Source organism: Grus americana, chromosome 5 (genome assembly GCF_028858705.1).
Source record: "Grus americana isolate bGruAme1 chromosome 5, bGruAme1.mat, whole genome shotgun sequence".
NCBI lineage: Eukaryota > Metazoa > Chordata > Aves > Gruiformes > Gruidae > Grus > Grus americana.
The window spans coordinates 42,136,737-42,162,122 of NC_072856.1; the positions used below are offsets into that span (position 1 = coordinate 42,136,737).

Sequence of the window (25,386 nt, forward strand, 5' to 3'; positions counted from 1 at the left end):
TGCTGCACTACCTAGATGCCTGCTTTGGCCCATTCAGCGTCAACAAGAAACATATCATTAAAACATTGAAGTCATTGAAGTCACAAGGCGACGAGTCTTCTGCAGACTCTTCAGTAACTGGAAGTAAATATAGCAGCTATCATGCGCTGAGCAAAACCTTACTTAAAACCTTAGACTTTTGAGCCTATATTATAGAGAAAAGAAATATTTGCTAGATTACTCAGATACTTCTGCCTTGAAGTGAGGCCTTGGTGTCTTTGAGAAATGCCTTGCGATCATGGAAAAGCACGTACGTAGTCTTCAGAGATGAATGAAATAGGCTTTGTTTCAGCTACTTTCAGGAGTTCTGAAGTCCCTTAATATGGCACAGAAGTGTTAGCACTGGATACAAGGGTAAGCCCTGCATTGCTGCTTTACAGAGTCACAGCTTTTATCAATGCCAAGAGCAGGTATTTACACCTGTTTTCCTCTCTGCAAGAGAATTGTGAAAAGTAAGCAAGCTTAAAAAAACTGACCAAATTGCATTGAAGGGAGCCAAGTTATCATCTTCGTTATTTATTAAATCACAGAGGATTGTTAAACCTAACAGCATATTCTGAAGTGCCAGTGGACATACTGCATAAAAATAAGTAAATTGTGATATAAAAAAATTGCTTTAGCAAGTTTAGTTTAGAAATTTTGATGGTTTGTTGCACATCTAAAGTCTGCATTTCAGTAATGGAGGATTCAAGTTTGGTTATCTATGCCTCATACATCAGTTGCTGTATAACAAAATATTTTAAATAATATTTAAACCTCCATAAAGGTGTTTTCACAAATTAGTCTTTGTAGTCTACATGAATTCATCTTGTTGTTTTGTGTAATGGTATCTTTCTACCAAGTTGTTTAAAATTAAACATTTTCCAAGACTGTGCTCTCAGATTTTGCATCTAAAATCATAAAGTTAGAATTCTTTGAATGCTGATTTTGAAGATGGAAATCTAAATTTCTTTTTGAAACTTTATGTCCATCACAGTTCTATGATCAGCCTTTTTCACACTGTTCACAATTTAAAATTAGTATTTTTTATTATTTCTCGTTTTAGAAGAACTTGAAGAGTTGGGCAAGATTTGTAAATCTCAGTGTGCACTTGAACTAAGCGAAGGCAGAATTTAGGTTCGTTAATGCAAGAGGGCAAGAGACCCAAAAACTCTGTTAGAGATACACAATTATGCCATTTCACGTGCCTCGTGATACCATTCTCTTGATTCAATCCAAAATTGAAATTATTGTTTCCCATCTAAGTGAAAGATTCACTTGGAATTCAGAAACAAGATGTCCCTATTCCAAAATCACTTTAAGAACCCAATATATCATGGGCTGGTTAAGAACAGCAGAAAACCACCTTCCATTTCAGGGGAATAGGAAGGAGGAAGAGAAGGCAGCTGTTTTTTTGCATAACAGTAATGACTAGTGCATTTCTTGGATGTGGGCTATGTTTGAGTCAGATTTAATTCCCTCCTCAGCCTGAGGGAATTCACATATCCCACTTTCTAGCTTGGCCTAAATTCTTTTCTCCTCTTCTAATATTTTTCCCCCTTCAAATCTTTTCTGTCAACCATTTTACTCTGTCCCAGAAAGGTATCCTGACCTTTCTCTGTAGGAAGAAAGAAAACTGCAGAATTTAGTATTTCATCACATGGCTACTGCCACACCTCCTTAATTGAGTGAAGAAGGAATAAGAAACCAACATCAGGAAGCATTATGTGAAGAGTTTTCTAAATGTCAGCACATGCATTCCCCAGACTTTTCAGCACTAGGAAGACTTAAAGGTAATTTGTCAGAGAGAAAGAACTGATCGAGAATTCACCCATGTAAATCGATGACCTTTTAGTCAAAAGGAAGTCTCTTAGCTAGTAAAGATGCAGCATTACTTATAAAAGAACAAAATACTAATGGGCCAATCTGAGTCTTATGAAGTATCTACTTGTAGATATAAAGATACGGTTCAAGAAAAGATGGTCTGCAACAGGATTAAGAAGACTGGAGTTCATTTTATGCCTTGCTGTGGAGCTATGAGATTCTATTAGGAGAGCTGTCTGGAAAAGCTTGGTTCACACTCAGCATCTAAATACATTAACCAATTTTTTAAAAGTGTTCAGGAGCTACTAACTCCACCTTCTCAAGAAACATTTTCAGGACTGAGCATCTTTTAAATGGGATTTATAGCACTGTTCTACCATCTGGAGACTTGAATATATGTTAGGCATTCATTATTGCAGTAACACTAATGAAACTAACCAGTTAGTATTATAAAAAAGGCCTTTTTAATAGCAGTCTCCTTAAAAGAAAGATTCAAGCTTTGATCATTCCTCATGATGACTGTAGCTGTAGTATTCCTGACACCTGTATCAGGATGTGTTTCTCCTCAAATATTGTCTTAAACGTTCATATGGCTTCAGAGTTGTGATTTTGTTGCAGTGTGTTCCACACTGTGTAAATGGGAAATCACAAGCTGGATTCTGAAAGGGAAGAAAACATAAAATTGAGCAAACACAGATTACTTTCTGGGATAACTTCTGTTTTCATAAATTCTGTTATCAAAGAATAAATGATATAAGAAGGTAACATTATGACCAAATTAGCAGCAATTGCCTTTGATTGTGATCTTTAGGCAGTATAATTCTGAAGCTACCTTTCTCAAAGTCAGTGGATATAACAGTGAAAGAAAACTATGAGGTCAAGATTTATTCTGATACACAATAAAATATTCAAAATGGACAGAGATCAGCTCTAACCCAAATCTGGTATTTTTTTCAAAAACAAAGTTTTATTGAGTCATAGAGATACAAAAAAAAAAAGCTGTGGGTTATCACCTGTCTCCACATTCACTCCACAAAGGAAAGGCCACCATGCTTCTTCCCTTGAATAGCTAAGGTTGTACAGCACATTTTACATACCAGCTACGCAAGCTGGGTCTCATTAATAAATTTTTACAATCACATGTTCTTTGAAATTTAAAAATAGTAGAGAAATTCTCTTTTACAAACAGCTGGAAATATTTAAAACACTATTTAAGTATTGTCATTGTTAATTACTTCTCTGTAATTTTTCCTTCATCATTAATCATTATATTCAATACGTGCCGAAATTTTAGCTGCCCACAATTCATAAGGATCAGGCTGTTTCTTTGTCCTGTTAAAGCTGAATCCTTTTAAAAGTTCCTTTTTTTTTTCTGCTCCCTACTCTTCACATCTCCTTAGTGTTATAATACCTGCATTAATTTATTTGCATTGTGCAACAATGAGATAAACACTGACTTACGATTTCACCTCATCATGAACTTGGAAAAGCATCTTTACTTCTAATTTATTTTTGAACCCCATAATTCCCACATGGTTTTTAAACTTTCTTTTACTTTTTGTACAGGTTCTTACCTGCGCAAAGCATTATGTTTTATTGGCTTTTTCCTGTTGCCTGTAATGTCATTTATATTAATGAATGTACTTTTGCAACACTCCTCTGAGGCTGGAAAGTGCTGACATACCAAGAGATCAAGTAACTTGCCAAAGATAACAATGGCTGTTTGTGTCAGAGCCAACTGTGATTACATGCTGTACTTCATCTTCAGCCTTTCTTCCTAGCGCGTGAATATTGTCAAATCATCTCTGTGTTCCAGCACATCACACTTCATTTTCTCAGGCTGGTACTTCCTTTGTTTTGACGGTTGCCCTGAATAGGCAAAATGCGATGCCAATTAAAAAAGTACTCAAATCAGATAGTGTGAAGTTTAGCAGAACCTTCACAGAAAACCCAGAAAAAGATGAATTCCTGCTCTCAACTGGGCTACCACTGGCCGTAGAAGAGCTACTCTAAAATCCTTGTCCTCAGAAAGAAAAAGAAGCAATGTACCAGCAGAAAAACACATTTTCCTGTCCCTTGGATTTAGCCCAGGGGAGCTCCTTGAGACTACTGTTCCTACCACTTTGTTGTGGGAGAGAACCAGGCCTGGTGGCATCCACGTTCTCTGCTGGCAGCTGGCTTGGCTCTTTGCAAACTTTATCTTTCTTATTTCAAAACAAACAAACTTTATAGAGAGACTTTTTTTTTTTCCAATTTGATTAATATTTTTTCATATCCACCATAGATTTCTCCACCCTAAAGACCTTCAAGCGTTATCAACTAGTGTGAAGCAATACACCTAATGAGCACATGCAAAAATGACAGGGAATCATTATGCTCTGTAGCTCTTTATATTTGGACCAAAGTGAAAGTATTAGAAATCAAAATGCCCCATTTGCTCACACAGATGGTACCATTTTGCAGCTGCTCTTCATTGACTTTCCACGTGGTTGCATGAAGTTCAAGGCCCATCGTTTACTCAAAAGCTGAATTTTTTAGTTTAATTTGCTGTCATATGAAGCAAGGTTCCTCTGTACCTGCTCATTTGACAAAATGGGAGAACAAAGGCACAGAGCATTTTAGTGATGTGTCCATCACCAGTATGCCATACATGAAGCCAGCAGTTGAACAAGGACCATCACATGAGGCTTTCATTCCCTGTAGCTGTTGACTTAACCTGGTGCAATGACTTCTGGATGGTGATCTGGACACTGATTTGCTGGTTTTACCTTCTAGAACAGAAAATTGGTCATGCGTATTTCAGGCCATGTTTCCCAGAAAGAGTTCTTATAGTATAAATGTCCTTTTTCTCTATTGTCCAGAGTGCACACATACAACTATATAACCAAATGAGCCATTATGCTTCTGTTTCTAAATGTTTAAGCATGCCTCTTGATTTGTCTGTTTAATGCACTGATACTAGCTGAAGAATGGCATTTGGTTAAGCCCATCTGCTTTACCCTGTGGAGAAGGCAGAATATAGATGTTTGGTGGGAAGAGTTTCAGTTTCTCCTTTTTACAGCATCATTAGGAAGCCGTCATTCTAATAATAATAATTCCCATTTGACATCACGGAGGTAAAAAGAAATCACTGCTGACATCAAAAATGAGGTGATATTTCAGCAGTATTATTTCACTGAAGATAAAATGGAAGTCTTTATTACTCCCAATGCTTTTAAAGAAAGCTGAGCAAGGCTTATACTGACCCTAGAGCTTATATACCTTAATGCATCTATAACCAGTATGAAATAAGAAATTTTAATTGTTACTGCTATATTTTTTGGCTGTCCCTCCTTAGAACCAAGAATTTTGTGCCTGCTTAAAGGAAAATAATCAGTATCTGAGAATAAACTTGGGAGAGCACAATTATCCTCATTTTCTCCATTACTAAAAATTCATATGAAATACCCCATATAAATGAAAACACTAAGTATAATAAAGAAGCAGTAATTTTCTTACAAACGTCATATTGGAGCCTTTACTGGGAATCCATACAGATTGCTTAAAGAGATCTGAGCTCTGAAGAGGCTACCCTGAAGAGGGTTACAAGTTTTATTTCACTTTTTATGGATAGGTACTTTATTCTCTCCGAACTTGTTGTGCACATTGCTGTGTGAATTGCTTGCCATTAAAAGGACACAGCCAAGGTCTGTTTCATCAGTTGTAAGCAATCTGTTTTCCACTTTTGTTTGTGATAGCACATTAGAAGGTCCCATTCCCCTTTCCTTTGTACAGACATATTCAGTTATAATTCTAGTCTTTGTATATTTTTCCATCCTAAACCAAACAAAATAGCACATCACTGACTCTATCCAAATATACTTGGAAAAGAGTGTATCTGCCTAAGTTTGGCAATATTTCCTAAATTTCAGATCTATTCTTGGTCTGGTACTGTTCTTTTTTTTTTTTTTTTTTTTAATTTAGGGCACATATGAAGAGTAATATAGACTGCAAACAATTAGAGCAACAGGGTGCAAGCTGAGTGTCTTTAAAATTGACAGTATTGCTCTAATTAAAAGAAAGTTCAAGAAATATGGATTCTTCACATGGCTTCACTTTACAGAATTGGTCACGTACTTGCAAGCAGTATCTCCTCAGTATAACAAGAAGAACCTGATCAAAATGTTTCATAGTCCTTTCACAATCAAACTTAAGAAACTTTTGCACTTAAATATGTGGTGGGATCATCACATTATTTTGTTCCAGGCAAATATGTTTATAACAGAGCAGTCACAGCTTATCCGCTGTTGAGTTACTGCTTCTCAGTTATTCTCAGAAATAAGATCTGAATTCTTACAGGCATGCAAATATTTAGTAGTTATAAGCCTTTAAAAAATCAAATTAGTAGTTACCAGTTACAGTGAAATGTTTAAATCTGAAGTGAACTCTGCACTTTCAATGTAAAGGGATCTCATTCTATGTACAAATAGTTTGGGCATTTTCCCCAAGAATTTGTGTGTGCATGAACTGAATGCTTAATTTTATTTCATATGAACTCAATGAGCCCTTTCACTTTTGACATATTTTGGAAGGCCCAAGCATGGTTTTTCTCTGCAATATTAGACAAACATTTTTCTTCTTGAAAATCATTACCTTCTTAGCCTTTTCATTCATTTCTCCTTGATCAAGTGCTCAGAAATGTATCTTTTTTTTCCTAACTCATCAACTGCTTTCAGTTCTTGTGATCCTTCACATTCTTAGATTGTTACAAAGACTATGTTGGTTAGGTCAGTCCACCACCAGACCTAGCACTAAGTTCAAGAGATACCTAAATGCAGAGCCCTGCTAATTAAAATTAGCTCACAGGGCATCACTGAACCCACTCTGGCTCTCCCATAGTCACATGCCCACGGTTAGGAACGGGGCACTGGACGCAGTTTTTCCTGAGGAAGCAAGGAGCTGATTCACAATACACAAACATGCATTATGGGTTGTTTTCAGTCACTTTATAGTCATATGCATTCATAAATTTTGATATGGTTGTAAGATGCAGTCTTTGATGGTACAAAACTCACAGAAGAGCTTTAGATCACTGGAGCAACCACGGACAAAGTTTATGTTGACAATTTATCAGCTCTTCTCCGTCAAGGAAAATTGTTTTTTAGTGCCTGCCTATTAGCAATCACATGCATATTATGAAATTGAGTTTTGGGGAGGACAGCCTGCCATCTGTCTTTTCTGTATTTTTTTCACAAAGCATCATACTAAAGTTAAAACTTTCTGTGCTTCAAAATGGTGTAATATATGAGATGTCTATAATAGAGACACTTGGAAAGAAAAATAGACTAAGTAGAAATGTAAATCTTTATAAACTTTGTAAATAGGCAACTACTGATGCTATACTTTATGTTTTAGTTTCAAGTGCCCTCCACGTTCTCCACACACCATAGTGCCCACCATGTACGCTTACTCTATATTTCAGGGTTGCTAAACTGATAACTAATTAACATATTTTTCAAGGAGTGTGAGAATGCTTTCTTCATAAACTCTTTCTGGTTCAGGGTGGGGTTTTTTTGTGAAATGGAACTGCAAATGCCTGATGTGGAGAATGAAAAAGATGTGTTCAGTTTCTTTTCTGTGTTCTGATATGCTAAGATTTTATCAATAATATTGTTTTCCTGTAAAAATATCTGCCTCAGAGAAAATCTGCTGTGTAGCTGTCAGGATTACACCTCTCAGAATATGCCTGTGATGATTCCGTTAAATTGATAAAAACAGAACACTCTGCTATGTAGAAAGATTGCTGAAAAGAATATTCCGAGGCCCTTTCATGTGTAACAGCACTTGTATGGCAGTACGTTTATTGTGCTATAAATTCCATCACTGATTTTGGCCATTTCAAATTGATTCTGCAGTAACTGTAAGTAATGAACCTTACAGACAGAGCCAAGGAAAAAAAAAACCAAGCCAATAAGCTTGTGGCTGTAGGAATACAAATTGTAGAGTTCATTTAGCCTCAGTTTTTATCAGATCATGCAGCCAATACCCCACAAAGCCAGAAAATATATCCATCAAAATATACAGTGCCATAGCCCTGGCTTGCTTTAAATTTAGCAGCTAAACCAGACAGTCAATTATTCGAAACACGTGTTTGTACAAAGTGTCCTGTGGATTTCACCTGAGATTTAGGGAAGGTGCTCAGCGTAAGTGGATGACAAAACAGGAGAAATTATAATAGAAGTGACTTAAACAGGATAATGAGCCAAATCCTGAGCTGTTTTACATGGTCTAAGCAGTATCAGGCATCACTCGATTTCATAGGGGTGTAGATCGATGCGCAGTGGGCTACTAATGTCTCACCAGGTCAAAATATATAAAAGTCTCCAAAATTTACGTATGTTCCTAGCCTATTTCCCTTTCTTTACTGAAAAGTTCTGCCAGGCTAACAAGAATGATATGGCATCTTTTCTCCAGGTACCTTTAACAATCCCATAGATTTTAACAGAGAATTTATGTGCTTGCTAAAGATTTCCATAGGATGGTTTTAAAACCCATCAAAAAGACACTGTTCTAGCGCTTTTCACAGTAGTCTTGTAGATTTGTATTACATTCTGTAGGAACCCCCTGATCTTGATTTGTTAAATATTGTGTACTTTTCTCACAATCTTATCAGTGAATGCCAAGATCATTTAGACTCTTATTTTGCAAATAGACCATGGATCTAGTCCCACTAAATCAGTGGGCTGGTCATGTGATTAAAGCATATGTGAATGTAAATACACGTTCTGCCCTTAGTTGTTACATGAAGAGCTAACTTCAGATTTTAACTCAAATGCTGAAAAGACTAAAGTTTCCTTCTACATAGTTTTCCCAACATTACAGGAGAGAGAAACAAAGCCATGTTTTATTCTCTGTGCAAAAATAAATAAATGTCTGGGTTGGGTTCCTACAAGCCCTGCAGCACTTCCATGCATCACAGCTTGCACACTCATGTATCTTACAGTCCACATCGAGTTCTGAATTCATTCTGTGCATCTTCTTGTACCTAACTCTGCAGATTTATCTGAATCTCTGTATTGTCTGTGAGAGATATTAAATCCTCATTTTGAGATCAAAATGCTTGGGTGCATTCTAGCCTTATCTGGGCCACAAAGAAACCCATTGTCTAAGGCATATTCCTTTCCTCTCTCTATAAAAAAGTCTATTTTCTCAATTTGTCCAGTTTACAGCAGCAGCCTGAGCGACACACTGGGGAGAAAAGACACAGAAGCCCAGGCTTTCAATTAAACACCAAATATGGTGAAAGTCATAATAAAATAACAAGAGTTGGAAACACTATTTTTTCTCTCACTCTCTGCTGTTTTGTGTTGCAATGAGGAACACAGTGAGCGAGTCTGAAGTCTTGTGAATAGCCCTTGGTAACCAAGAGCAAAGAAACCTTGCTCATTATCTCTACTCCCCTTCTGAATAAACATTTCAGCCATCATAAATGAGTGTGACATGAAGGGCAAATGAATGGCTCTCATCCCAGATGAGAAACACTTGACAGCTGAGCAACCTGAAGGTTGTTGTGAAGGTGCAGATCCTGTGACCACTGGTTGATGGGGCAGACATACCGTTTATTTCAATACGACCTGAGATGCATCATACTCTTAAATGAGAGATTCCCAGCCTTGCAGAGGATAAGTCCTAGGTGTTCAAACTGACTTTTGGTTAGGGCTGCAGTAAGTGAAAGACAGAGCTGTCCTAATTTTTTTTATTGAATTACATAGAAAAAGTTAGTCAAATATAAGGAAGGATTCAGTGTGGATTGACAGATGACATGCAACACCCCTACTGTATCTCATTTATAAGTGTGATTGATGAGAAGGTAATTTCTGGGTAACCTGGTTTGTTTTTTTAAAACAAAAAGTATTCTAGGTCATGGGTTAGTAAAAGAAAATTAATCTCTGCATGTTAAACTTGCCAACTTTTGAATTAATTGCATGAGTATGACAATCAATTAATAAATGTTAAGCAAACAACAGAAAATCAGTGAATTAAAAATTAGGAAATTGATTCCAATGCAGATAAAGCAAGAGGCTGCCATAATTCTTCAGTGTGGATTCAAGAACACGAATCTTGTCTCATCAGTTCTTGCTCCCCATTTATCCACATCTGGCATTTAAAACAATGCTGGTTTATTATGATTTTTACAAATAAATTGCTATCTATAATCTAGCTTGCTACATTAAGTGGATTATAGAAACAAATCATAAATAGTAGTCCATTTGTAGCTGTCAAGGAGAAGGTCAGAGCTTTGCAAAGACCATCCATCTCCAAGTGGAAAAAAAGTTTCTTCTTCAAAGAGAAATCACATACCTTGTTTGGGTGGACTTCAGCTAGCAATGACAGTACAGTTTCTTGAAATACCCACAAAACCCCTCCTCTCCACAAAATTGACTTAATTTTGGGTCACAAATCTTGTGCAAAATTGGGGTGGTTTGACATGAAACAGATCTCATCACTGAATATTTCTGGGCAAATTTTATTTGATTGAAAGTATATATTTATATTTTCACATTCTTCAAAGGTTTCAGGAGAGGCTTAGGATGGCACTGGAGGCTTACAGGTCATGTGTCTGGAAAGGAGCTCCAGCCTGAGATCCAAACATTTATGTCCTATTGCTATCACTGCCACTGAACACACAGTTTGTATGTCTCCTTTTATCAGTATTGTTTCATTGCATTTCACAGAATTGTGCAAAATAAGTCTGTATACTCATTCTCATATTTTGCAGAAAGTCATACAGACATTTATTTCAGGAAGGATGTCTCCTAGTATACATGTTCCTTTCATATATGTCAATTTACAGTGCTTAGTGTGAACAGTAGGCAACACATTCCTTGTGTCTTAGCACAAGAGAGCTCATAACCTAGAACACTTCTACTGAAATAAAAATAAAAATAGAATCGGTAGGCATCTGAGTAAATATGTCAAGGAAAAGTCAACTATTTTTGTGAAGCTTTCTCAGGCAAGCGTGTCTACAGGGGATTTCCATTTCATACAGAGTAGATGCATTTCCAGCATGGGAACCAGTGCCGTCCCTGACCAAAAGTTTGAAAGAAATTAAGCTGCCAGTAAAGAAGGAGGATCCTCTCATGGATAAGAAAGAGCTAAAAAAACAAACAAAAACCCTCAAAGCCAAGAATGGTCAGTTTTCTCAATTTAAGTGGTCACTGCTTCTTTTGCACAGAGATTGCTGTCCCTGGGGCCTTTGGTTCTCAACATATTCATAAATTAAATGGAAACCAAGGTGAGTAGGAAAGTTACAGTGCTTACTAGATTGTAAAAATGTAAGTCTAATGTGAAAAGCAGCACAAGAACTTCATGATTCTGTGTGAAAGGGCAATAAAATAGCAGATAAAATTCAGTTCAGGTAAATGTAAAGTAACACCTCTGGGAAAAAACAATCCTGGTTCTATATATACAATGAAGAGCTCTGAACCAGCTGTTTCTGCTCAGAGGAGATACCTTGGAGTTGTAATGGGAGGTTTATGAAGGGAACAGCTTGGTGCTCAGTAGTGGTCAGAAAACAAACAGAGTGCTAAGAAATTATTAGGAAAGACATTAAAACTTAAACAGAAAATGTCATTATACCACTGTATAAATCAATGTTTTCCCTTTATCTTGAATACTTGTGCACTTGTTATCCCACTTCATCTCAAACTGAAGATCATAGAACAGCAAAAAAGTGACAGCACTGATGAACATTGTAGAACAGCTAAAATATACCTAGGAGATTCAGCTTGGAAGAAAGATGACTATGGAGGCACATGATAGAAAACAGCAGTTTATAGAGGGGTATAATTTTCTGCAGTCTTTCAATATGTAGGGTGGGGAACAAAATTAAAGTAGTAAATGCGAAATTCAGAACAAACAAAGGGAGGTATTTTACCGATTCCAGAGTTCAACAATGCAACTCATTGCCACAGGGCACTATGAACGCCAAGAGCCTGCCAAAGAACGTGCCTCTGCCTGGAGAAGTGCTGGGAGAATGAATACACAAGGGAAATGCCGTTAGATGCTGGCCTAGGCTGGTGCTCTCCCTGAGTCAGCCTGAGTGACACATTGAGGATGCTGATCTCACCAGGCCTTTGGTATGACCTGCTGCAGCTGCTCTTAAGGACACACAGTTGCTTCTCTGGAAGGGCTGTCATGGTGTGTCCTAGCTTTCTCCTACAGCCAGTCTCCGTAAAGCCACTTTAGGGCTTGGGGCTTGCAGTTTGAATGCCAGCTACTTTCTTTATCAGGACCATGTGAGACCTATTTAAAACTGTCCAAATATAACGCTGAGCACAGCCAGGGAGAACTCAGAGAACTACTGAGACTAGATGCTGGCAGACATGCCAGAAGACTCTTGCCTCCCATCCTATGATCATCCCTTTTCACCATCTGGATGTGGAGGCATTACTAGCCACCTGCAGCAGCTTTTCTGAAATTCACGGTTGTATTTTTCATAAAATCAGCTCATTTACTTTGCTGTATGTTGTCCCCTTCTAAATTGAAAACTTTTAGTTTAGATTCATGTAAGCGTCATTGATGGGAGGAAGGTGAAAGCATATTAATAATTATGGGAAATTAATCTTTTTTTGCCCATGTCCACCTTTGCTTTTGTCACGGTTGTGGTGTTCTGCGGGAAAGCTCACACATTCTGTTGTCCAGGATCTTTCAGTGCAACTTGTGGGTTTGTATGCAGCCAGCAGAAACTGGGCCATGCTAGGGGAAGCCAGGCAAGCATTAAAATCAACAAAATGGTTGCTTCTCTGTGTAAGAGCCTGTACCAGACACCGTTAGCAGAAGCAGAGGAACCTTGATATTAATGACATTCAAATAGTAGCTCTCAGCCTTTTTCATAGTGTGTCCCTGCTTTACTATGAGAAAACCTCAGATCTTTCCACCCATTTAGCCACAAAATAAGGAAGAGTGAATGTGACATTTCTTGACTAACTTCAGAATGAATTCTAGGGTTGCAACTCCAGGTGGAGAGCTGGAGTAGAACATAAACATTACTATCTTAATCAAGGCTAAGTTGGGGAATCCAGCATTTTCTACATTTTTTTCTCTCTGTGTGTGAAAAATGCATTAATATCAGATATTTTGTTTTATCTAGTCCTTGCTCACTGTGCAGAGATTCACCTAAGGTAATTGTTGGACTGCTAAGAACTACATCAAATAAAACAGTAGGGGGAAAAAAACCCAAACCACCTTTACTTCTCCCTCCAAAGACAGAAATAAAGACAGTGCATCTGAAGAATACTTATTATTGGTTGTCTTTAGTGCAACAAGATTTGGTTGCCCTGACATAGAATTCAGGCTAAATTTTTTAAAAAACCTTTCCACCCTTTCTGTTGCAAAATGATGCAGCCAGTTTCCACCACCCCCAATACTCTGATAAATTGCATTGGAACTGATGCAACAAAAGTCCTTTTTCAGGTTTAATTTTTACTGCTGGCAGGAGAACCAGATTTCTGGAATAGTGAGCTCCAAGAGAGTTTGCTCATGGGCAGGGATGACAATTCCTTTATTAGAACCCTGCACACTTCAATAGCTAAATGCTTTCAACTTTCTTTAAATAGTATTAAGGAAAAATATCCTCAAGGCATTATTTTTAAAGGGGACTTCAAACATTCCTTGAGGAAAAAAAATGCAACACATTTGAACACCAAGGGATTTGCAGTGGAAAATCTGTTAAAGTGGAGCTATCTTTTGAATTTCAGGGTTAAATAAGGTATTGGCCATAAATCAGGGATGCAGACTACCAAAAATTCTGAGGCATTCCAGATTCCTAGCTTAGACCAGCAGCAGCCAGATTCTATAACAGATCATTTTGAAATAAGTGAGTTACATTAGCTAGATTTTAAATTAACTGTGTTTCATTTATTCCTCCGAATTCAACATACAAAATCCATTATAACATTTGCTAGAAGTATAAGAAAATCCCAGGTTCTTAATCGCTTTTTACTATAAAGACTTAATTCTGCAATAACTCAATATTAGATATTTTAGAGTTTATATTTAAAAGCAGCTGTGAAGCAAGCAGATATGCAAGGGTAAATCTGCTCATCTTGAATCCTTCTGCAAATGGTCTGCTCTGGTGGTCATATCAAAGAGATTCTTTTTCCAGCTTAAACCTGTCTTTTCTAAATAGATCTCAACCTGATCTCATTTAATGCATTGATGTCTGGTTTCTTAGTCATTATATTTGCTGTATTACATATCAAAAGGACTCTTGAGAAATTCCCCCGAATTGATAATTCTAATTTCTTATGTATAGCTACTCTATATTCACTCTGAGGACAGCTGTATTGTATGCTAAACCACGAATTGTAAAAATTGATCCCTTTGTATGTAGGCTTGTATTAAATTGAGATACTTTATTTTTTCCTGTTTGTTGCCACACATGGGTTCCTGGTGTCAGTTTGTATTTGGCTGTTTGAGCATATTAAAGTTTTGCTAGTGCTTATGATGTTCTTGCCAAGAGCGCTCTTGCAGCAATCTGCACTAGAACAGTCTTTGTGCCAATTACTTCAAAAAGTATTCTGTTGTAAAACCAATTTTTATGGCTACTTTTTCAGGTTGCAGTGTGGTGATTTCATTTAGTTTCTTCTTTTTCCATTTTTTAATGTTGATCTTCTTCAAATGCTTGTAAGTTTTGGATTATGAAAAAATAACGCTGTGTTGATTGATTGAGTTGTTAATAAGAGAGCTTAAAAAGGAAAAGGGTTCAAAGGTATTAAAATAAAACCTGGCATGTTGAATTACTAACACTGCATGTATTTAATATATAGTAGAATATTTGGAGCTCTTATTGCAGGGGCTGATTATGAAAACGGAAACCTTTGCAGTTGTATAAAGCAAAATAAATCAAAAATTATAATGTATAATGACTCAACACAGTATTTCCTGAGCTTATATTATGAGGCTGATTTCAGGAGTGGCAGGTCTACTACATTTTTTATTCAGAGAAAACCAGTTTGCTAATCCATTGCAATTTAAAAAGAAAAATCACAACAGAGGAAAGGAAGACATGATAACATATTTTACAATACAAATATGCTTTTGAATGGAGGGTCTTGATCATTCAACTTTTACTACCGCAATGAATGCCAATGCAAGACTCAGAATTCTGACATGAGCGCCATCGTGGTGATAAAGATTTTTATGTGTTCATATCCAGTGCAGGACACTGTGCTATGCCATACTAAACAATAACTGCTAACCTATTACCCCAAGTAATAAAATGGAAATGCTGTTATGTAACAGAATGAAAAATCAGCCATAAATTGAGGGTCTAATAATGTTAATCTAAAGGATCTAAAAATATTGGTAGCAAATATATTTTTATTAATTATTCTTGAGCAACCTCTGGTCTGCTGTTCATTTACCAGGATATTAAGATTTGATAACTTTTGAAAAACAACCTATTGTACACTCTTGAAAATGCCTTTTTTTTTTTTTTTAATGGCAGCTTGTTTGTCATACAACAGTCTTCCTTTACTCCCACAGAGAAGTTGTAGTTTATTCTTTAGATAACCCTGACCTAGCCACGTCCAGATCATGGAGCTTCATGTGATAGACGTAATATGGGCAAGGCAATGTCAGGTTCTTGTTTCATCTTCACTTTTTTGGAGAGATAGAAAGCTGTCCCCATACCTTTTCCTTTAGTTTATCACCTTGTGAGAGGCAAGTGGGAGATAAGAGGTTGTCTTGCATCCTGAGGTTGAGGAACAAGCAGCTTTTTGCGTGAGTGCTCAAAACACTAACTTTTACGCAGAAGAGCAGCTGTTCCCTGTGGTGCACTTGAATGAAAGTGCCTGTGCTTGCTGCTGGTCTCAACATTCCTCATATGCAATAAATATCCTCTGCTCAGGTCATTTTAGGGATTGAGCAAGAGCTATGAACTGAGCCTGCCAAGCCAGGATGTTTCTCATGTGATGCTTGTCTTTAAGCACCCAATGAGCTTGAGGCCTCACAAGGATACTTTTTTTAAACCCCTTAGGATTAGCCTAAATTCTGCCTCTGACTGTTTTAAGCAGCAAAATAGCTTTTGAATCTTATTATTTGGAGTGATATCAGAAGAAAGATGGGAAAAGCCTAGGGTGTCTCCAAAAACTAGTATTGACTTTTTAACAGTAAAATACGTCCTGAGACCAAATATGCAGTTTAAATGTAAATACCATTTCCATTTTCAGACTGTCTTTTGCAGGTGTATTTGAGGGGATTTGAAATGTACTTGTAGATGTAAAAGAGGCTATTGACCTTGAAACTATGTATGTGTTAGGAATAATGTTTGCCCTCCTTGAAATCAGACTCGTATTCTTTGAATGGGTGCTCAAGACCACAACTCTTAACAGTGGTTCAGGTAGTGTTCAGTGCATAACTGAATTAAGACTGACTGCATTTTACTTACAAAGCTGTTTCTCAGGGGTCATGGATTACTGCCTAGTCTCTTTTTTTTTTTCTTATTTTGTTTTCTTGGGTTTTTTTTATCCACCATGGTTCAGAATGACTCGCTGACAGCTGTCCTAACTATTAGTTTCCTCTGTTCTGGTGTGGACTTAATATAATAGGATAAGGTGTGTGTGCAGAAGCAATATCTTTTATTAGATGGACTACTGTAGTCAGGAAAAAACAAACAGGTTTTTCAGCATACAAGCACTTTTTCAAGGCTAAAACTGAAGCAGCAAACTTCTGAATCAAGTAAGAGTTGAGAACAATTGCTGTAAGTAGACATGTTATTCTGTTATGCTGTCCAAGAGAAAAGGTAGGTGATACGAAGTTGGAGATGGATGATGTTAACAAGGGAAAAAATGATATGATGGTTATTTTCTAGATGAAAAGAGATAGTATATTTAACACTGATACAACAGGACCATACATCTACAAACTTTACCTTTCACAACTTCATTATCAGAGGGGTGATAGATCAGGTTTCCAGACATGGAGGAATCCCCAAGAGTGGCTGCTGGGCACGTGCAAACTACTTTACATGGCTCGTGCTGCAAGTCCAATGTGTCCTCTGTGTGTTAAGCTAACCGAACACATGATGGAGAATTGATCCGTGTGTGTACAGCGAGTTGGATGCATGTGGGACATGTCAAACTTGCTGCATATGTGGGATGTTCCAACATATTGCAGCTGTAGCGGCTCACTCCTTTTCAACACCAGAATGTCATGTTCCATGGGACCCCCCGTTAGGAATAGTGCAGTGTTTATAGAAATGCAGTAAGTCTGAGAATGGGATATGCAACTATTACTGGAACTGCAAACGCAAGGCCTTACTGGACCTCTCTGATCCCAACTGCTGCTGAATGATAAGTACAGGCAAGTGATGTATTTTCTTAAAGCTTTCCTGAAGACTGGAAGAGCAGGCTTTGGTCTCAATGAGGATGGGCTGTGGAACCCCAGAAATAAATGGCTTCTGACCATGAGAAAACATAAGCAAATAGAAATGTTGTAGTGACCACAGTGGGTTACAGGGAGGAAAGAAGAGAACTGTGGTACTGAAGTTTAGGTTGGTAGGCATGGATGTATTTTATGTCTGAAAAGGAAAACCTTTAAGATATCAATGTGACAGTAGACTCTGTTTCCTCTGAAAAGTCCAGAGGAAAGCCTGTTTCCAAATGTTCGGGCTTAGCTTAGAAATCACCTGAAACCATATAAAAACCTTTTACCTTGTGGAGTGTTAAAACATTTGTCTCGCCAGTGTCACAGGCAGGTTTTGAGATGCATGTCCATGTATCTGTGAGTGAAGGAGCACACAACTCTTTGAAAGAAAAATGTAAGAACATGGCTACAGTTTGTAAGATGTTTCTTCAGCCATCTTAGCAGTTCAAATTAACTGTGTTTTAAAGATTTAGGTGTTGATTTTGGAAGTATAAAATAACACCTTTGAGAGACCAAAACAAATACATATATCCTTTAGAATCACAGTTGCTTCTGTAAAGGGGGATAAATGTATGTGTGAGTTGTTTGTAAGACAGCTAAATAAATATCTAGGCACACAAACTAAATTAGGATGTTTTCATACATGAATGTCTTCTCAAAATTTGGGTCTAAGCAATAATTTTAAGGCTTCAAATTTAGTATCTCATTAAGAGAAATGAGGTGGAGGGAGCACTCCAGCCAGTGCTGTGGTTTCAGTCCCATAATAAATTGGCATAGTGATTTACACAGAGAACAAAAGAAATAGTTTAGAAATTTCTTTCTAATGGAAGTTTAAGTTTTGAAGAACAGAGACATCTGAAAGGTGAAATTCACAGATTTTTCATGCTTGCAGGTTTTTATAGCCTCTGGTAATGCATGTCCTTACGCTGACATCACATGTCTGTGAAAAAATGGATGTAATATTTAAAGATGTCTTTTGACAAAGAAAGTATTTCCATCTCCAGAGGTGAGATTTAGCTTTAAAGGATGATGAGCAGGTTCCAGATGTGTTTTTCAATCACTGGGCTTTCCTTTCCTTAAGTATTGACAGAGGGAAGGTTTTATCAAGGTCTTTGTGATGTGCTTGTTTATAATGAGTAGACATTAGTAGAGCACATCTAAGTGCTTATCGCTAACAGATGACTAAAGAGAGCATATGGCAGGGAAAAGAAATATATATTTGTCCAAGCAATGTGGCTTGTTAACACTCCCACACTCATAAACTGTGTTTACATGTACTTACAATATTTTGCAAATCCCTTTTCTAATCAGCTAAAAATAAAAGCCAAATAATGGTTGGGTTTTTTCAATATTGGAGTGTCAGGCAAAGTTGATTTAGATTTTTTTTTAACAAAGCAATTAAACAGTACAGAAGATTTTTATAGTATTTGTTTTGCTTCAGCATGACATCTTTACACCAGCGTATGTGTTATTTTCATTTCATAGTGTTAAAAGTTTTACTGTTACAGAATGCTCTTTGGTTCACCCACCTGTCTATCCAAGTATAACTATTATACGACTAGGTTACACTACAAGCAATAACACAGGTCAGAATGACCTATGTCAAATCCTGATCTAGATCAGGTCACAGGGTTTATTTTGAGCATAAGATTTCCATCTGCTTCTATAGGAGGAAGTCATCATGCGAGTTACAACACCTGCCAATGAACAGTTTGTAAGCAAAAAAGTCTCTAAACTGTTAACCCAGTCCAGCTCCCATTAGGGTAAAAAGGGAGTCTTGCTACTAATTTCATTTAGGAGGTAGATGGAGGAACTTTGGGGAAATCTGTACAGCTCTTGACATACAAAGTTTCTGATGATCCCTGTGATCAGGAGTACAGCGTTCACCCACCTTTTTGTAATGGGTAGAACACGGTATCACTGTCTTCTCTTGCTGTGACATGTAAGTGTGCAAGTCTATTCATACAGCATTACTAGAAAGAAGACAATGATAGTTTAAAGATGGATTTGGACTGTTGCATACTTTTCAGAAGAAAGCATTTATAAAGAAAACTGCACAGAAGAGCTGCATTTACTTCTGATTTTCAGAATGTTCCTAGCAAATTTTTGTTAAATATTTACATCTGCATCCAAGTATTGTCCTTCATAAAACAGTTTATTCTTGCAATTTAGCTTCATTAAAGTCATAATACTGCTTTAGGATATGATAGACTAGTGCTATGGGATTGAATTATAAAGAGATTAATTTTAGCTACCGGAGATAATTGACCCTATAATTCCTATCACCCCTAATCCCAGTTCAAATGAACCAGTGTTAAAAGTGGCAATACTCACAATGTAGACAAGGTCATGACAGTTAGAATTGTTTTTTACTACCAATTACATTTCCCACTTGGTGCGTTTGACTAATGTTGTCATAGAAAGGGTTTTCAGGCATGGAAATAGTTTCTTTAGAGGCACACAGGCACTGGAACTGATGGGCAGTTTGCTGTACATTTCCCAGTGTACAGAATCAGAATGCAATTGAGTGCTGACCCCTAAAATTTGAATTCACATGGGGATTTAGAACATGTTTTGATCCAGGATAGAGCTAGGCACAAGCTAAATAATTTGCATCTGGAAGCAAACTCTCTTGAAATTGAACAGTGTTAATATATGGTGGGTCTAGCAGGTTTGGAACTGTCTCTTGGGGTAGTACTACATCTGAGGTGTATTTCGGATGAGGAATCAGAAGAAGTGAGGTGCTGACTGAACAGAGAGTTGTTCAAAAACAAATCATGTTGATATTTAGCTGCAAATCACATGGAGGTTTCAGAAAATACAAGGAAGAGATAAATGGATTTTAAGTATGATGTATCTTAAAAATTCCCTCAAGTGATAGTGCCAACTTCAAACATTAGCATAAGGACTCTTATGAAAAAACAACAGAACAACAAGACTTTTTGCATAGCATGTTCAGTATAAGATTATTTTTCACATTATTACTAGTTATCCATCAGCATTTTTCCAAGCATTTACAGATTTGAGTTTTTGCAGTAAGCTGAAACTGCATGATAAAAAGAGAAAGATAATGATAAAAAGCAGATGTATATGCAAGCCTAGCTAGAAGGAGCAAAATATACTATTACTGCCCCTCCTGTGAAGTTAATCCTATTTCTTTTAGCTATTTCTTCATTAGTTAATGAGGTCTTGAGAAAAAAAAAAAAAGTGTGTTTTAAATGGTGTTTTTGCATCCTTGCCTTTAGGAACGTTTTCAAATATTCATAGAATAGTTTGCCCTTGGAAGGTGCATTAAGTGTGAGTTTAGGCAATAATTACTTTGAATGTGGGTGGTCAGAAACCTGCAACTGAAATGGACAAACACAGCAGCTATCACTTTCCTCATTCAGATTCACCACACTGGCTGGAGTCGACATGTAAAATAGTGGAAAAAGGAGATATTTTAATGATTAGGTTAAAAAAGAGAAACTTCAAGGCTTAGATCTCAAATCTGCTAGCATGAAGTAGATTTGAATTTGGATACACTTTGTGGTTTGCAGTCTTATTAATGAAAGATTTTCTTCTCTCTCACTTTCTGTTAACAATCAATCTCAGATCAGAAGCAAAGAGTTTGGCTGCTGTCTGTGAGATGAGTAGGAGGGGACTTATAACTACATCCCATCTCTGTCACCTCCTCAACTGCACTTGGTAGCAACCAACATCTCTGACCTCTGGGTAGTGAGTCTGGGATCACAGTGAAAGGGGCCCCCCTCTCCTGGAAGCCTTCTCTTCAGGTTGATGTCGTAGCTCTTCATGTTGATGTCATAACACACTCTGAGGGTGAAAATCTGGGAGAGCCTGCAACTGCCAGTTCTTATGGCTCTCTTATCCATGAGTACAGGAACTGCAGTTTCCATTTTCAGTTTGATACCTGGCATCGGTGCTGTATTTATATTATTTTATTGGAAAAAACAACACCTTTATTTATCCACAGAACTCCTGAAGGAGTAAAACTGAAAGCGGTGGATTACTCTTTTCCCAGAGTTTCAACTTACTCCATTTCAGACAGCATTCTAGAATTTCTCTCTCCAGGGGTGCAATTGGATCTCCCAGGCATCTTCTGGCATTATCTTGTGAATAGGGAAAGAAACCATCCACCCCCAGAGCTCTCCATACGTACATAGTGTACTAGGCTAAGGCCTTGCATGTCTACCAGCTCTTAAAAAGCTTGCTAGGGATGCAATACGACCATCCTGCAGCTGAGTTCGTTGATCACTTCTAGGCTGTTGCTTCTCAAATTGCCAACCACAAAGAAGTAATTCAAGGCTGTGAGCAGTGTCTCCATGGTGTAGGTGACTAGCAATTCAATTAAATCCATTCTGGAAAAGTTTCAAAACTGCTGATCTTTTTGTCTCATATTCAATCTCCAAATGTTATAAAATTAATATTTTATTAATTTCTACCTTCATTATTTCAGTTTTATCCCCCTGTCCCTTTTGTTGAATTTCTAGATTGTTTTTTTCTTCTGCTTTCTTTCTGTAACAACCACAACAAAAATCAATACCGCAGGAGTTCTGAAGTTTTTATTTGATGAATGTCAAGCATTTGCCTGTTATGTTCTTGTCTTCTTTTTTGCCATGAGGACATATAGGATATGTTGACAGCCAATATTAATAAGCTTAACACTAATACTGGCAGTTACTTAGTACAATTTTTGGCTGCGTTAAGTGGTCTGTAGGGAATAGTAATGCTATCCTTTAAAAGAAACTGATGTCACAGTTGCATCCAGAATTCACTGGGGTTTCTTTTATTGTTTTTATTTTCCAGGTGATTCATATAACAGGCCGCTTACGTCTGAGAGTGTCACTGTCCCACGGACGGACAGTACCCAGCCAAATCATGGGACTTGTTGTCGTTGCTCATGCTTTGCCACCTCCTACAATTAATGAAGTCAGGATTGACTGCCACATGTTTGTCACTCGCGTGAATATGGACCTCAATATCATTTACTGTGAAAATAGGTACAGCTTTTAGCTCCTTTTTTCTTTGTTTTAGCTGTGTGTATTCTGTGTTCCATGGGCTTGGCAAAAAGTTTGAAATTTGTGATTTCTGCATTGTCATCCTGGTGTTGTATGAGAGCATTGAATTCACTCTCATCGTCATCACCTTCATTTTCATTACATTCTTAGAGGATAAAGGTAAATTAAAAACTATAATTTGCAGGACATCTTGCTGGAATAGGGGAGGATAGACCAGGAAGGGTTCCTCTAAGCTGTGCCTGCTTTTTACAATCTCTCACCGTCCCTCTCAGAGACAAGATTTGGGACTAGACAGACGTTGGTCTGACCTGTATGGCTGTCCTTATGCTCCCCCCTCCTCCCCTCCACAAGTCTTTCTGCCTGAAGTTTTAAAGTTTTTCATTTTTGAACTAATTTGCAGATTACAGCACATCGTGCTCAGTGTTTAGTGGAACAGAAGCACAGATGGCCTAGATGGTAGGCTAGAGAGGTGGGATCTGTTGCAGTAAGAGGTGGGAAAACTGTAGAATAAAATCGGTTAAGGGCATACTGGGAAAGACAGCAATGAAATGGGAACAGGTGATGCGGAGTTGGCTGAGGGGGGGCTATGTTCGATGTGATAGCGACAAGTGATCTAGGAAGGTGGAAGATAGGATTTAAATTCAGCTGTCTGCTCCCTGGGGGCTGGGTGCCAGCACCAACGGGGGCTCCCCATGGGGGTCTGTCAGGGCAGGGCCTGGCAGCCAGGGCCCGTCCCACCACCCCAGCCAGGAGCAGGGCAGCCGGGGACACCAGGACAGCCCCGGGCAGGGGGCACCTCCCTGGGGACTCCTCGGGATGTGGGATGGGCCCGGCTCGGCAGGGCCCATGGCCGGGCAGAACTGTGGGGAGCTGGAAACCAGTCCTGCTCTGACATTGCTGGGGCAGGGGCTGATGGCCCCATGGGGCTGAGATGGGGTCCTGGGCGTGGGCAGGGTAGGGGGAGCCCCATGGGGCTGAGATGGGGTCATGGACTGTGGGCAGGGTGGGGGAAGGCGCCAGGAGGGCTGGTCAGGACCATTAAGGCTTATTGGTGCCCTCAGGGAGCCGGTATTTAGAGCAGAGTGACAATATCTGAGAAGGAAGATATAAGCAATAAAGAAGTTTGGATCCATTGATGGAAGTCTGAGGTGTGGGGGAAAGGTTGGAAAGGAAGAAAGAAGGTAGTGCAGCCAAAAGAAATTTTGTCAAGGGAACCTATCATCAAAAACTGGAACAAACAACATGACTAATGCAAGCTTTTCATGTGACAGCAGCCATGGCATATTTTAAGTTAAGAGTGGAAGCTCTCTGATAAGAGCAATCATAATTGTTCAGTCATAATGGAATACCTATGAACAGGATAGTACATCAATATAAACTTTTATAAAAAGGGGTAAACTCCAATGCTTAGTTGAATCAGGGCCTTAAACAATTTAAAATAATCTTGGATTTCAATTATGAGGTTATCTTTGCTGTCATGTTGCTGAACTGCCACAGGAGTATTAATAATAGTATTACTTGGCTATTAGAGAGAACACTTCATCTACACTGCCAAAGCATTATCTAAAAAAGAATATATTATTCTCATTTTTAAGCTTGGAAAAACTGCTCTGTAGAAAGTGGCTTGCGCAAGGTCACAGAGAAAGCTGGTAACAGTATTAAATTTGGGTTGAGCTTTTGCCTGTAATTCTACCCGATGAGCATCCAGATTCTGTATAATCTGGCAGCTGGTGAAAGAGCTCTGTGGATTAGCGGTAGGATCTGGAAGAAACCTTTTGCCTTGGTCTTTGATTTGACTGTGACCTACCTAGGTAGTAATGGAAAGCTGCTACCACAGCAGAGCTCTTCAATGGCCTCTGTGAGATGAGTTGCTGGTGTCTATCCAGCTCCTAATGAACAGGTTTCCTTTTAACAAAATCACCTGCACTTACTGTTACCTTTGTTGGCAACCTCAATAAAGAAGCCAGGAATCAAATGGATGTGAAAAATGAACTATTCCATCAGGTCAAGTATGATATGAATTTGTGGGCCGTGTTAGAAAGATTTATACTTTCTCCACCGTCAGTTTGGCATTTTTATGAGCCCTAAATTGTATATGTTTTTATTTAATTAAACATTTTTCTCAGACCTTCCCTTTACGTTCATGTAGCAATAAAACTTTCAAATGCCTGAGAAAGGCATCACTGAAAAACGTAAAATGCATCAGATGTGGAGTGCTGATTGGTAATCACATAGAAAGAGCTGATAACACATGGTGAACTATGGTAAGCCAGCTGACTTACGCAAGAAAGTTTTGAGCTTACTAATGTTTTTCATTCTTTAAGGTAAAGGCAACATCATAAAGCAACTTTTCCTTGTTCATGATGGATTTTATCTCATATGCTAGGGTAAAATGCCTATGATGGTACTTGAATTTATGTTGCAATAGTTCCATTTTAAGCCCCTGTGTCAGTGTTAAAAATAGTTTATAAAAGGAATTTCAAATAGTAGAAACACTTCTGCCAGGGCTGGGAGGTGAATGTTAGCTCACTGAGGCAGCGGGATTTCCACTGATGGAAAATGGAGTAAGATTGACAGGACTTGGATTTCATAGCAAGTACGAAGCAGAATATGACTGTAAAAGCTGGAGGAATGGAAAGGACAGAAGGAGGGAAGGAATTAACTGAACAGCTGATTGAAGCTGTCAGGTGAATTATCTGGGCATTTGCCAAGGCTATTCTCTGAGTCAGGGAAGTTGGAATCTCTCTTCTGGGACTATAGAAAAGGAGACAAGTATCCCATCCTGAATATATGGGCTTGACTCCTGGCACTTGCGGGCAGGCGGGAAATTCTTTGTGGTGCCACAGTAAAGCAAGCACAACATTGATGAAAACACAGAAAAATGGATGCATGCTGGGGAAGCTGTAAGCACTATTTATGGAGCAATGGGGAGTTACTGGCAGCTGTGAGGAGTATGGAGCAGAAGCCATGCTACTTAACTGAAATGAATGCTCACAGTGGACCATTGGATCAGCAGGGGTGAGATCAATAGTACTCCTAGTTTTCCAAGTGGTTGCCTGCTTGCAACAGCAGGGAGCAGGACTGACATTACTCAAGTCTTTGGGTGCATCTTGTTACT

At 38.2% G+C, this 25,386-nt stretch overlaps 1 protein-coding gene across 6 annotated transcripts in view; it reads left to right on the top strand.

Moving 5' to 3' along the window:
* Positions 1–25,386, top strand: part of NPAS3 (neuronal PAS domain protein 3) — a 631,693-nt gene that overhangs the window by 577,127 nt on the left and 29,180 nt on the right. For all 6 annotated transcript variants that reach the window (XM_054828470.1, XM_054828473.1, XM_054828471.1 and 3 more), the window contains one exon: positions 22,057–22,250. In XM_054828470.1, coding sequence (XP_054684445.1) covers positions 22,057–22,250 — 194 coding nt within the window. The remainder of the gene's footprint in view (positions 1–22,056; positions 22,251–25,386) is intronic.